At 42.5% G+C, this 14712-nt stretch overlaps 1 protein-coding gene across 1 annotated transcript in view; it reads left to right on the top strand.

Moving 5' to 3' along the window:
• ntrk3b (neurotrophic tyrosine kinase, receptor, type 3b) overlaps positions 1-14712 on the top strand; it is a gene marked incomplete at both ends in the record, with an annotated part of 300643 nt that overhangs the window by 174154 nt on the left and 111777 nt on the right. The window contains 3 exons of the mRNA XM_080434874.1: positions 3985-4139; positions 11552-11694; positions 12465-12606. Coding sequence (XP_080291000.1) covers positions 3985-4139; positions 11552-11694; positions 12465-12606 — 440 coding nt within the window. The remainder of the gene's footprint in view (positions 1-3984; positions 4140-11551; positions 11695-12464; positions 12607-14712) is intronic.

The following is a 14712-nucleotide window of genomic DNA, read 5'->3' as shown; positions in this document are numbered from 1 at the left end:
GAGAGATAGATACAGAGAGATACAGAGAGAGAGAGAGAAGGAGATGGTCTGTGAAAGGTTTGCCTGTAAAGGGACCAGTATTAGTCTTTTGTAGGGAGCTCGCTCCTGCCCAGCAGGAGGGGGGAACGATCTATAATGTGCTGCTTTGAATTGTGTGTAGGGTCTGACTTAGCTAGCAGAGTAGATTAATGTAGCATTCTTCCCTAATGCTGTTGGTTTGCTATACCACCAGGACTTCTTATACAGCTGTTTTCCTATCCTACCAAGAAGTTAACTGCATTCACCTGTTGTCTGTCCAGATAATCATTATTCCTTTCTACGACGCCATTCAGCGAAGACTCGCCCTTAGGCCTTCCCTACAGTACCTGCTTCTAATTGGCTTCCTGGCAGAAAGGGACCTGCTCCTTACCCCTTTCTGCCAGAAGGCCAGGTTAAAATAACGTCCAAAATGGCAATTGAACAGCGACCTTGGTAGCTCACTGTGTTAAGACGTCCAACAGTGAGTGTACTTTTTTTTTCTTTTTTCTCCAAAACATGTCCCGGCAAATGTCATATTAGTGTTAGATTAAAGTTAGGCATAGTTTCTGTGAGGTTGTGGTTAGGGTTAAGATTGGGTTTAGGCGCATACAGTAGTTTTTTGTGAGTTTAACATTATTAGTTGCAAAAGCACAAGGAATAAGTTGGACACAAGGAAGGCCAAGGAAGAACTGCCAATCGCAGCAATTACTGGCCAATCACAGCAGGTCTTTGCTGAATCGTGGTGTAGAAAGGAATAATGCTAATGATACTTTAAAGGGCAAGACCACTTTGGCTGAGGTTTGGGTTGTGAAGTCACCTTTATGTAACTTCAAAGGTGTACAAGAAATCAAAAATAATTGCTCCATTGTTATAAAGGGGCGGCAGTGGCTGAGGGGTAGAGTGGCTGGTACAGCGGCCGGATGCGAACCTCAAGGTTCCCAGTTCCATCCCGGGCTCCCCCAGAGTTAGTGTTGAAGTGTCCTTGAGCAAGATGCTGACCCCCTAATTGCTCCCAATGAGCAGGTTGGTGCCTTGCATGGTTTCCTCCACCATCGGTGTTTCTGAATGTGGGTGTGAATGGGTGAATGTAATGCATAATCTATGTAAAGCGCTTTGAATAAAAGCGCTATATAAATGCACCATTTACTATTTATAATTAAAAATATTCTCCCCATTGACTTACATTGTACGGTGAAACAGCTCTCGAAGTCACTCTTTTAGCCCGTAAACGAACACAAACAAAGCTGATTCAGACAATCAGAGAGAACATCTCCAAACCCAGTTCTGTTTTTTTTTTTTTTATAAAAAAAAAAATGTCAACTTCCTGTTGATTTTACTATTAGAAGATCCGGATCTGCGGATCAAGTCCGGGTTTTCTTCCAAATAAAAATAGTGGGAAGTTGACATGTTTATTAAAAAAACTAACAGTGCTGGGTTTGGTGATGTTCTATATTGTCTGAATCAACTTTGTTAACGTTTGTTTACATGCTAAAAGAGTGACTTAGAGAGCTGTTTCACCGTACAATGTAAGTCAATGAGGAACATACTTAGAATTATCAATTTCTAATCAATGGAGCAATTATTTTTGATTTCTTGTCCACCTTTGGAGTTACATCATGGCAAGGTGACTACACAACCCAAACCTATACCAAATACTTTCCCTTTAAACTACATTAATGTATTTAATTAGTTATTAGCTTGTCAGCTACTTTTTATTAAGCCCACTTTCCTTTGATGAACTAATGTTTCACATAAAGTTTTAGGAGTGTATTTAATTAAACTGAACTCCAGTTAATGGCTTAATGAATCTAGACTCACTAAAAATGAATCACAGGATTAATTCATTCTGCTGGTTAAATACAATTGTCAAGAAGCAATGAAAATGTGAATAATATTTTTGTAGTACAGCTATCATCATTTTTCATCTACTGTATATGTCAGAATAGCAAGAAACTTTGTATGGTCTATTAATTTTCAAATAGTGATACTTGGACTGGCAGGCACTGCTTAGTAACAATAGATTGTATTAGAATATAACATTACCAGAACAGATACAAAACTAGAAATGAGATGGAGAAGAGAGGGACAGTTTAGAAACATTGGTGTCTTTACAGAAGAATTAAGCAATAGGTATAGAAGCAACCACATCAACACATGTACAGTACCACCTCGATATCAATAATAGTGTTTGTCCAGAAGTCAATGTGTATTGCAGTGATGACATTAATCCCAGACAAATCTTTACATATGACAAATAACCTATGACTCTCTCATTTTAGACGGAGAGAGAATAAGTCCTGCTACTGTAAATTGGCAGCAGTTCAAAGCTGTGCAGCTGAGTCAATATATGCAGCGTCCGATTGCGGTGACACTTTGCACGCACATTCGCACTACGTTGAAGAAAAAATGCTACCCTTTTAACATTGCCCTATTATAGCGCCACCAGGAGGCCGATTTTTCTTTTTTATATTACTCCTACAAATTCAAACATCATGCAAATCGGTACCCATTATCTCTATAGTCAAGTGATCAAGATGGTTCCATCCGATTTTTCATATTCCATCCTGATTGGCGAATTCCGAACATTGCTGCCCCACAATAACCTACATACCTGACCTCGCGGAGACCTGTGCTCCGAGGAGCACAGGTCTTTTTCTAGTTTAAATATGGTTTAAGTAGTTAAGGTGCATTACACTTAATGCACATCACTCTGTCTCTACCTGCATCTCCTCTTTCTGTCTAATAGAGCCCAAAATGGCATACAAATTACCTTAAATAATATTTATCTGTGTCAAGGTACAGTATCAGAGATAGGATAGTTCTAAGATCCTATAAGATTATTCTAATATTCCACCTGAATATGAGAGCGGGTCACCTCCAGGAATACAATCTAATCACCTGACTGCTGCTGGAGCATTCCTCCTGCATAATTCATAGCCTCGGCCATATATTATAGGTGTCCTGTAACTGGAAGGTCACAGGTTCAATCCCAGCAAACAGCTCTATTGCAGATCATTTATTTGATGTTTTACTGGTTTACTGTTCCCAAGTTTTTGTCTTGTTTCACTGTGAAGCTCTTTGGGACCACAATATAAATAGTTGTATTACTTACTGATCATGCCCTTGAGCAAGGACATTCACACGCGTGCACACTCATGTGCAGTTGTGCACACACACACGTGCGCACGCTCGCACACATGCACAGGCACTTGCAGGCACACGCGCGCACACATCAGCTGGGAGAATCACCAAATGTATGCGATGTAAATTTTTTATGTGAGACATGACGTTGACCCTCGACAAGGACATTTGGGACATCCATTCATCTCAGCAAAGTCAGCCAATCGCAGCCAGCTGCCGCTCTAATTGGACATATGCAAATCACATAGGCGGTACCGACTGTTGAATAAAGTGTCTTTAATTTACAGCCTAATGACATGAAAAGGATATACTGCATATACAATACAGTATATGTAGCAAAGACTGTAGTGACACCTGGCTGGTTGACTAGTAATTTGCTGAAGAGGCAGACTTGCAAAAAAAAAAATTGGTTTGATTCCTGGGACCAATGGTGAAAACATCAGTGGGGACAGTGTATGAGAAACTCTACTCACGTTTAACATGTTATTAATACAGTACAGTATATATATGTGTGTGTGTGTGTGTGTGTGTGTGTGTGTGTGTGTGTGTGTGTGTGTGTGTGTGTGTGTGTGTGTGTGTGTGTGTGTGTGTGTGTGTGTGTGTGTGTGTGTGTGTGTGTGTGTGTGTGTGTGTGTGTGTGTGTATGCATGCATGTATGTAGGCTACTATATGCATATAGCCTAATATGTATGTATGTATGTATGTATGTATGTATGTACTGTATGGTTGTATGTACAGTATGTACAAGGATGTTTTCAATTTTTCTATTGTTTTTATTGTTTTGTTAATTGTTTATTATCATAATATGTATTGTCTTTTCTTCAGGCGTTTGGATGGAGTTACATTTGACTGTGGCTGTGCTATTCGCTGGGTCCAGCTGTGGCAGCAAAGAGGAGAAGCAGGTCTCCAAACACAACAACTGTACTGTAGGAATGGAGCGTCCAAGATCAGACTGCACAACATGTACATCAACCACTGTGGTAAGGATTGTGCGTGCATGACTGCATGACTGCATGACTGCGTGAGTGCGTGCGTGCGTGCGTGCGTGCGTGCGTGCGTGCGTGCGTGCGTGCGTGCGTGCGTGCGTGCGTGCGTGCGTGCGTGCGTGCGTGCGTGCGTGCGTGCGTGCGTGCGTGCGTAGTCTGGATTTTAGATTCAGTGACATATGTTGTGTTACAGTACAGCAGGTCTATGTCGTTATATGCTCCCTTCAAAACTATGAATGATGAGGATCTATCGCTCATGCACAAAGTGCACGAATAAATGACTAATGCTGACATAACAGGGTGCTGATATTCATTCATTCATTCAACCTTTATTTAACAACATGAACCCTATTGTCCCTATTCTGGGCATGTCACAGGCAAACATTTTGGTGAGAACCGGTGAACATTCAGCGAACATCATGTTGGCAAAAATAGCAGATCTACAAGCTCACAATGCATCACAACTCAAGTTTGTAGATTGGCAAAAAAAAAGAAAAAACAAGTATACAGGGTCTATCTGGTTTACGATTCTCTGACGAATCATTGAGGGAGACCCTCATTTACAACGGTGCTGAGATCACACTGTGGAAAATACGTAAGATCAACAAATAAAATCAATTAAAATGGGATCAACGTAAGATCAACAAATAAAATCTGTTAAAAATAGATACCATGGGAAGAACAGCCATACAAATCAACAAACAATTAGTTAAAACAGTTACAGATACGTTATTCCTGAACATTCCTAAATCGGTACAGAATAAGGGTATTCTGTTTATTTATTTCATGTTGCACGAGATTCCATGAGCACAACCACTAAAAGCAGTCTTTCCGAGATCAGACCTCTCACAATAAGGTACCTGGAGAAACAACCAGTCCCTAGAGTGAGTTAAAAATGGACCACGGTTCCAAGGCAACATAGTATGTTATATGTGATGTTTCACTAGTAAGAGACCACACCTCTGCTTAAGTTTAACGATTTATTGAGACAAAATGAGATGAACGTGGAACGGGATGAGGAACCCAAGGTGGGGTGACACTGAGTGCAAGTTGGGGAGTCGTCTCGGGAGCTGACGGCCATCGTTGCTCTACTCGGGGAGCGGTCGGTCGTCTAGGCTCCGTCACTGTCCCCCCTGGATTCCTAGAGAAGTAGAGACAGAAGGGAGAAGAGCGAGAATCGAGGGGGAAGGAGGAGGTTGGGGTGGAGGAGGACGAACTTGAAAGCAATGAAAGGCAGAAAGAACCGATCTACAAGCGCAGTACTCACGGCCCATGTTTGGTCTGTTGTGGAGCAGAACAAACAAGAGTTGAGAGATTGCAGGTGTATTTATACTGTGGCGATTGCAACAAGGATTGGCTGAGGTGAGTGGAGGCAGGTGTAGTGGATAGGGGTGATTATGAATGGGGAGTGGCTAATGAGTGAAGGTAGTGTGGTAGACAGGGAAGCGATTGAGGACGGGGAGTGGCTGTGATAAGCAGAGGGTGGTCTCCACTCCTGAACCTACGTTGTATACAACTACATTTATAGATATACAGACACCGATGATTATTAGGTCTCTCAGCCAGAGAAGACCAACCAACCTTGTCATAGAGGATACAGTAGTGGGTACTGTAGCTGTCACCAGTAATAAACTTTAGAGCTGAGTGGTAAACAGAGGCTAAAGGCCTACTATAAGTGTAGAGGCAGCAGCGTATCCGTAAATCATATCCCCATAATCCAGAACTGATAGGAAAGTTGCTTCAACAAATCCTCTTCCTACAAGAGAAGCTGGTTTTATTTCTGTATAAGGTTTAAGAAGTCAGTCTTTTATTGCCATTTCCCAACAAGGTTCTTGATATGAAATTTAAAAGTAAAATTGTCATCGAGCCAAATGCCAAGGTACTTGTATTCTGTAGCTTTTGTGATATTTGACCCGTTGATTAGATGAGGGATATGCAGATTACAGTAATCTAATCTGATTAAACACTGTGAACAAGTGGAGTTAACTCTTACTTGTACCATCAGGACAGCTGCACAAATAATCCTCCCTGTTTTAAAAGCTATTCAGAATTTCATCCCGTTTTGACGTTGATACTAAGTAGACCAATCATTGTTGCTCTGCCCAGGAACGAGATTAATAGAATTGCGTTTGTACTGTGGCTGTGCCAGAGCAAATTAGAACTCAAAGAAGTTGAGGGTAAAACTACAGTTTCTGGTGAGTTCATACTGTTGAGGAAAGAACTGTTTTGTGTGTGTGTGTGTGTGTGTGTGTGTGTGTGTGTGTGTGTGTGTGTGTGTGTGTGCGTGTGCGTGTGTGTGTGAGCGAGTGCGTGCGTGCCTGCATGTGTGCATACGCATGAGACAATAAATACAATGCTTGAGCTATGTCAAAAAGGATTTTGTTAAAAGGGATTTGCTGCAAGCATGGAATCAGTAAGTAACTGACCTGTCTTAAACACTTTTGCTCTTTGGGGAGCATAGGTCACTCATTAACTTTCCCCAGCTGGTTCGGTGTTTTAGAGCTTTTTGCTCTAGCCTGCTTTTGGCTAAATACTGTAGGAGCTTTTTTGTGTCAGGAAGAGAGAGCCGGTATTGAACAAGGCGTGCATGCGTGTGTGCGTGTGTGTGGAGAGAGCAGTGTTTTTAGTGCAAAAAAGATTGTGTACATACAGCTATCATCTGCACTATTCAGCTATCTAGCTAACATTCTCTTCAGTATTCATTTGTAGACGTTGTAGATTGTGGATTAACCTCATTCCTGGGTTTTCTCACGCTTAGCCAATCATGGCAGTCAGCTAATGAATATTAATATCTAATAAGCAGCTACAACTGAAAACGGCCTGTGATAGATGAGTTAGATGAGTAGAAAGAGGCACCCAAGAAAGAATTACTTTAAATAAATGGTATACTGTACATTCTATGAATATTGTCTGTGTCAATATCAGTACAGATTTTATAATAAAAAGTAAATGATTATCCACCGCTAAGATATTGGATCTTTAAGTGAACGGATATGAAGGATGGTGGAATGTAATGCATAAGCAGACTAACGTTCTAGGACTGAGGGACTCAAGGCTTTGTCAAATGTCACATTGCCCTCAAGAAATAAAATGAGCATAATATAGATCAATCGCGCACAAGCAGGCCCGCTCATCAAACAAGGTTCCAAAGGCAGTGTTTACTATGTTGCAGTGGGAATGGAGGCCTTACCGCCTGACGCTTCTTCCCAAGGAGAGCACAGTCTGCTGACAAGCTACTGCTGGTCGAGCTCAAAACTAGCAAGAGAACCAGGGGCGCACGCGCTTTTGCGGCTGCAGCCTCCAGGCTCTGGAACAGCCTGCCCTTCCATATTAGATCTGCTCAGTCCATCAATTGTTGTCACTTGGGGTCCCAGGAGATGACAACTGCCTCCCCCTAGCGTTTGCATCTAACCTCAAAATCAGTTATTTTATGTATATTTCCTCCACCTTTTTGTGTAGATTAATCTGGTATTAGATCGGTGCTGGCAGTGCATCTCAATCCATGCTCATCCATCTACTGTATATGTGACATGCAACACACATGATATAGATGTGTTTTCTTGTCAGCATTCATATATTCATCGTATCTGATACATTTTCCATGGCAGAGACCGGTTCTTCTATTAGATGGTAGATGGAGAGTTTATTACAACAAAACAAAAAACAAACCTAAAGACATGTAGACCACGTGGGTTTATATTTTTGGGTAGACATGTGATGCTGATCCCCGTATTGAGTGTTACAGCTTGTTTGTCTTGTTTACTGGAAACCTTCCCTCAGTACTTGCAGTTGTAGATAGATAGATTCAAAACTTTATTGATCCTGGGGGAAATTGCTGTTGTTTCAGCAGCAGATTACACAGTAGTAAAACACAGGACAAGTCAAACACAAACCAAACTAAAACAGGACATGTGCAAAAAATAAACACGACACAATAATGGCATGAAAATAAATTAAAAACACAGCAGTGGTGTTTATCTAATTGAAAGTCCTGATGGCCGCCATCACAGACGACCTCAAGTAGCACTCCTTGGAACTGTTACAACACATTGTTACTCCCAACTTGTCACATACTGTACACTTGGTCTAGCCTGGTAAAGCCCCTCCCTCCGGAAATCTAATTTCCATTTGATTTCAGGAGTGAGTCTGGCATGAGAACCTGTGTGTGTTTTTGTCTGTGGGTTGTAGGGGTGTGCCGATATATCGTCCCGCGATATATCACGATACGTTTTCGTGACGATATGTATCGTTTTGGGGAAAAAAGATATGGTTTTGAAAAGATTTTTTTTTTTTTTTTTTTTTTACAATAATAATAATCAGGCATGCAAACAGCCCGAGGTGAAAAGGGTGACAACATGTTGAAGTTGTGAGCCCAATATTGTATCGTATCGTTTCGTGAAATTAGTGTATCGGCACACCCCTAGTGGGCTGGAGTTGGGCCGGAGTAATACCGTTGACTCACAACCCCTTCAGCCAATCAGCAGTTGTTCCCCTTCAGCCCATCAGCACTTCGTTTTTACCACCACCAGACCAATGTGACGCAACAGGACTTTTGAAAGGGCCATGCCGAAAATAGGTTGCCTTATTCGGATACACATGTGTCGGGCAGTGTGTCACTGCCCGCCCCTGCCGGTTCTCTGAATTTTTATTTTTAGATAGGCTCTGTCATGATTAATTGACCACATATATGAAGTTAAACAACTAAATTATATCCGAACAATATCTTAAAAGTAAATTCCGTGCCTCAAAAAAGAAGTTTGAGAGCGTTTTGAAGTTTTAAAACCAAAACCAAAACAGTGCACAGAAAACAATGGCTGCCGTTCTATTTTGGTCGGCTGCACTCGGATCCTTTCGGGTTCACTCAAACTCGCCACCTGATTGGCCAACTTTCGCTGTCAATCACAGAACGATGAGCGAGGAGGGGCTTTACCAGGCTAAGGACACTGATTGGCCCGTCCACTTGGTGGACGACGAAAAAAAGCCAAATAAGCCCTCATGCCAGACTCCTTCCTGAAATCAAATGGAAATGAGATTTCCGGAGGCAGGGGCTTTACCAGGCTACACTTGGTCAGGACCCCTTGGCATTACTTTTAATGCACTGGATACCTCTAAATAAACACTGAAAAGGCAGAAGATTCAAGCTGATTCAAGTGGGTTTTATTCGCCAATCACTCATACAGGTACAAGTAGCGAAATGTTGGTACTGTACATGGCATGTTCCGTAAGTGGGCTTACGCCCTGTGAAGTGAGAGCCAATGCCATCCGAGTTGCATACTGATAGGATGGGAATCGGTATATGATCACTCTGTCATTGTCAACATGATATGGCATGAAAGAATGTCCTTTGTGTCACTTTCGGATGCAAAAAGGTAGGCTATATGACGTTGGGAGTGAGAATGCGTTGTTGGAACAGTGTAGATCAGGGGTCTTCAACCTTTTCAGGCCAGGGACCCCCAAACTGATGGGTAGATTGAGCAGGGACCCCCTACCTCGTAGGGTAGGGGGGGCTACCAGATATATTGTATATTTATGTATAAAATTGTGTTTTATATTGCCTGCTCCTACGCACCTGCCCCAGTAGGCGTGCAAAATAAAAATTCTCTACAAAATATGTATAAACACACCATATTGTTGTGCATTGTGCCTCCATTTATCTGTTTGCTATGGATTCATGTTATGTTTAAAGACAATTTGACATTTTGGGGGGAAAAAATAAAAAAAAAGTTTTATTTTTTTTCAAAAAAATATATCGTTTAATCAAACAACAATTTCGCGGACCCCCTGCAGTACCTCCGCGGACCCCCTGTTGAAGACCTCTGGTGTAGATGGATCAGTCTGTTGCTGCCATTGTTAATCTGTTTAGAGATAGTGGAATGCAGAGGGTGGGAGCTTGGGCCCTATTCCAGGTTCAAGTTGCTAAAGCCGCTAATATTGGATTTAGGACTAGGCAAGGGGCGTTCCCCCGCAAAAGTTGCTATTCTGGGACACCTCCCTTACCCGCTAAACACCTGCGCTACCTGTTACATTATGCATAGGTGTGGTTTGGGCGTTACACTGATAAAACCAATCACTGTGCCAGATGCCATTACCTTTAAGAGAAGACTGCACTAGCCATTATCCCCAATCCAATATACGCTCTCCTATCTCCCTGTCTGCAGTGTTTCCTGGTCGGATTATTATAAGCCACATTGGGCTTGTTTTTCTGAAGTTGCTTGTAAATAATGGTAGAACGGTTGTGAGCTTGTAGATCGTTTATTTTCAAATAGCCAACATATATAAATATGCACATTGTTTAATGGACGACATATATAGGTTTGAAGTGCTCATGTGGCCTATTATAGTCGCTTCTTTTGGGCTTGTTTTCATAGACCTGGTTGCTTATTTCTCGCAAATTCTGGAAACAACTCTGCAGCCGCACTGTGGGGATTTGACATGGAGCACACACACCCGATGTTTGTTTTTTAAGCTCTGGACTTTGATTGCCTTTCAATAAAACCACATTTGATAGACATAAGTATCACCTACATGTTACTGATTAGAGATAATTTAATATTTTTGTAATCAATTCATTATTTCCTGCATAATCAATAAATAAAACTGACGTGTGTAAATTGGAGCATTGCACTGTGCGATGCACAAATTGTCTTCTTTAAATAGACTATCATCTTATATAAACACATTTGACACAAGGAATTGACAACCTCCCTTCTGCTGATTATAGTAAAATTACATCTCACAGAGATTTGTTGACAATAATAGCCTGGTAGAGAGAGGTGCGCGCTGTGCGCCCTGGCCGTCTCCACGAATCCATTGCAGTCTTGCGGGTGGTTTTAGAATCCGCTGTGCGCTTTCCCAAAGCCGCACCTGTGTGTGTGGGCAGAATAGCAATTTTGGGGATATAGTAACAACACGCCCACGGGCACGCCTCCACCTGTAAATAACTGTGAAAATCGACGGTAAAGGTTAACGGGTAGTGGTATAGCGTGCCACAGAATAGAGCCCCTAGCCTCCAGATTGTCCAGGCTGACTACTATAACAGTTAGCCTTCATTAATAGTTTATTTGTTATTTGTAACATTAAACACATGAACCATAGCATCTATATTCTGGGAACATTCAGGAAAAATAGGCAAACATTCAGCAGAAATAATAGATCTACAAACTCACAACGCGGCACAAGAGGTGTAGTTCGGCAGTTTTTGACACTATTTTGACGCTATTTATATACTACATTGACCCCGGTCAATGTAGTATGTACTGTAGTGTAGGGTTTAAGAAGTGGTTAATCTTGCGTGTGTCACATCAGCCATACTTTCAACAGTGAAGTTTGTGTGTGTGTGTGTGTGTGTGTGTGTGTGTGTGTGTGTGTGTGTGCGTGTGCGTGTGCGTGTGTTTGTGTGTGTGAAGACCTCCCAGAGATCAGTGTGAGCCATACCAACCTGACTGTCGTGGAGGGCGACAATGTGACCGTGAGCTGTAATGGATCTGGAATCCCCCTGCCTGAGGTGGACTGGACCGTAGCAGGACTACACTCGATCAACACACACATGGTAACACGCACACCCAGTCACCACTCACATGCACACACACACACCAAGTACACAGTACTACACTCTAACACAGATTCAATACCGCTCTCAGAAGCAGAATCTTCAGAATGATCTTCATTTTCACATCACAGGTTTACAGGTTTTCGAGTGTGCTCCATCATTTGTAGTTTTTGTGAGTAGAGAGAGGATAGAGGTAGAGTAGAGCAGGAGAGGTAAGAAGAAAAAGAAAAGAACACAGGTTACAAACTTGTCAAATAATCAAAGATATATACAGATAGTGTGTGTAGAAGCAGGTATGTACATGATGTTTAGAACAATTAGCGTTGTATGCAGTTGGGTGCATGTCCTTTTAGGAACAGAAGTTTCACATGCAGGTGTATACATAACTTTCCGCCTTGAGGTGAGGTTAAAGAAAGTAGCTTCAGGTACAGTACAGTGTTCTCAAAGTGCATTTCAATAGATCAGTTCGTGCAGCAAGGAGCTAACCGCATATTTACAAAATCCACCCCAGGTAGGCCTACAGTATAGAAAAAACAACGCAGACATGCAGACATAAACACATTCACACACATTTTATATGCTCATACTTTACTTTAAAACTGAATGATGTGCATGTTGGACTTGCTGTTTACTAACCTACCTCACTCTCTTTTATCCATATCCTTCTCTCTATTACTATTTCTGTCTCTTCTCTCTCTCTCTCTCTCTCTCTCTCTCTCTCTCTCTCTCTCTCTCTCTCTCTCTCTCTCTCTCTCTCTCTCTCTCTCCAGTCTAATGTATACTGGCCTAACATTCACTCCATCAACCTGACACTGTTCAACATTAGTCGAGACGACAACGGTTTCCTGCTCACCTGTATGGCTGAGAACCTGGTGGGAATGAGCAACTCCTCCACACAGCTCAACGTACAGTGTAAGACCCTCTGCCTGTGTCTATAATCCATGTCTATGTAATGAAATTATCCGACTTAATGCAAATATAAAGGTTACCGTAAAAGATGTAAAGCTGCAAGCTGTGCTCAAATCCATATGCCAGGAGTACATGGTGGTATCCCCAGGGAGGCACTTATACTACTGTATGTCAATGCATAGTAGATGCATGCCGGGAAACAGAAGCCCATGTTTTTTTTTTTACTGTAAACATAAATAAAATAATGCCCCCACCTTTTTATTTTCAAAAGACAATGACAATGATTTGTGAATGCAGCCTTTTTAATACATTGTCACGGTGGCTCAGTCGTTAACACAGTAGCCTCACAGCAAGGTCCTGGGGTCTTTCTGTGTGGAGTGTGCAGGTTCTCCCTGTGGGTTTCTACACATAGGGTTATGTATATGTCACAGGGAAATTGGCAGTCCAGGGAAATTGACAGGGGAGCGCTACTTTTATAGGCGCGGGGCGGTGCTGCGAGGCGGGGCTTTGATGCGAGGACGACGACCACAACAACAATATAACAACCAGGAAGCTACGCTAGGGGAACGCTGAAAATAAAATGGATAATATGAGAGAAATACTCAAGTAAAGTACGAATACCTCAAAATTGTACTTGAGTAAATCTACTTTGTTACTTTACACCACTATTACAAGGCTCAGTGGCGCACTTCGATAATCATTGGACTCCCCACCCACTACCACTGGGAGCCGGGGTTTGACTCCCGCTCGGGACATTACTTTTTCAAACAACCGCGGACTACTTTTTTTTCGCTGATAAAGTATAGTTTTGGACCATGACTGAGGCGCGCCGCCTTAGCAGACCTTGAGGCCGAGGAGTCGCGCCCGAGCGCCTCCAGGCGCGAGTGCCCGCGACGACCGGCCGATGGTCTGCTAGTCGACTTAAGCGCCGTCCGAGTTATGTACCGATAGGCACAGAATCGTAAATGATGTTGTGGGGACTGCGTTTGCCCCAAGTGCCACTCACTGCACTAACATAGCCCGCCAGGCCCGCCCCCTTGTGCTTCAACTGCATGGAATGAGGCTGTGTGTGTGTGTGTGTGTGTGTGTGTGTGTGTGTGTGTGTGTGTGTGTGTGTGTGTGTGTGTGCGCGTGCGCATGCGTGTGTGCGTGCTCGTTTGTGCATGCGTGTGTGGTGTGGGGCTCATGTCTGGCTTGCATTGCCCTCTAGCGTTGATTCTACAGAATTGCCTGAGGGGTGGTGAAAACAAGCGTACCCCTTTCATTTTCCCTGGAATGCCAATTTCCCTGTAACATATATAGTCCTGCCAGTGCCCTTGAGCCAGTCTCCCACCGTGCCTATTAGTTAGGATGGGTTAAATGCAGAGGACAACTTTCCCCACAGGGATCAATACATTATAACTTAAAAGTTAATGCCTCCCCTTTTCACACAAATGTGAATGGTCCCAAAGTGAGAGCTTTCTGAGCCAAAATCCATTCATAGACACAAGTCATTAGTTAATCATTATGGTTTGCCGAAGCCATCTGTTGTAACATGCATTATGTTTTCATATCTGTTATTCTCACAGAACACAATTTGAAATAAGTTAGTGACTGCATTTGTGGCCCAATCTAGGCATGTATCTGCTGTATATTGAGGATGAGTGGGATATATCATAGTCCACTGGTTCTCAATCTATGGGCCACGAGGGTATAAGTGGGCCTCCAAGTTTTTTTCTTTTTCTTTTCTTTTTTATAGCGAAAATAGCAGATCTATAAGCTCACAACATGGCGTGTCATGAGACTCTAGACGCATTGAGAGCTTGTAGATCGTCTATTGTCGCTATCTGTTGCACGACAAAGCATAGGGCTTAAGTGGTTAAGAAAATGTCACAGCTTTTTTTACAAATTGAACCCTGGCTACTACAATGGTCGTGCCTTCAATTACTTTGTCTGTGTGCAAATATGGTGAATACATTTCACAGTATTGTCAGACGTTCCAGCTTAATAACTTTGTGTTTCGTGGGTGAATGGAATGACAGCTGTCAACACATGTCAGCCGCAGTCCAAACCAGGCCGACAGCAGGGCATTAAACCGGAGAACCCTTCAAAGGCCTCGCCGTGAATACA

Source organism: Gymnoscopelus braueri, assembly GCF_963280865.1.
Source record: "Gymnoscopelus braueri genome assembly, chromosome: 1".
NCBI lineage: Eukaryota > Metazoa > Chordata > Actinopteri > Myctophiformes > Myctophidae > Gymnoscopelus > Gymnoscopelus braueri.
The sequence above is the reverse complement of the archived record's forward strand: the minus strand, read 5'-3'. Positions and strand labels throughout refer to the sequence as shown.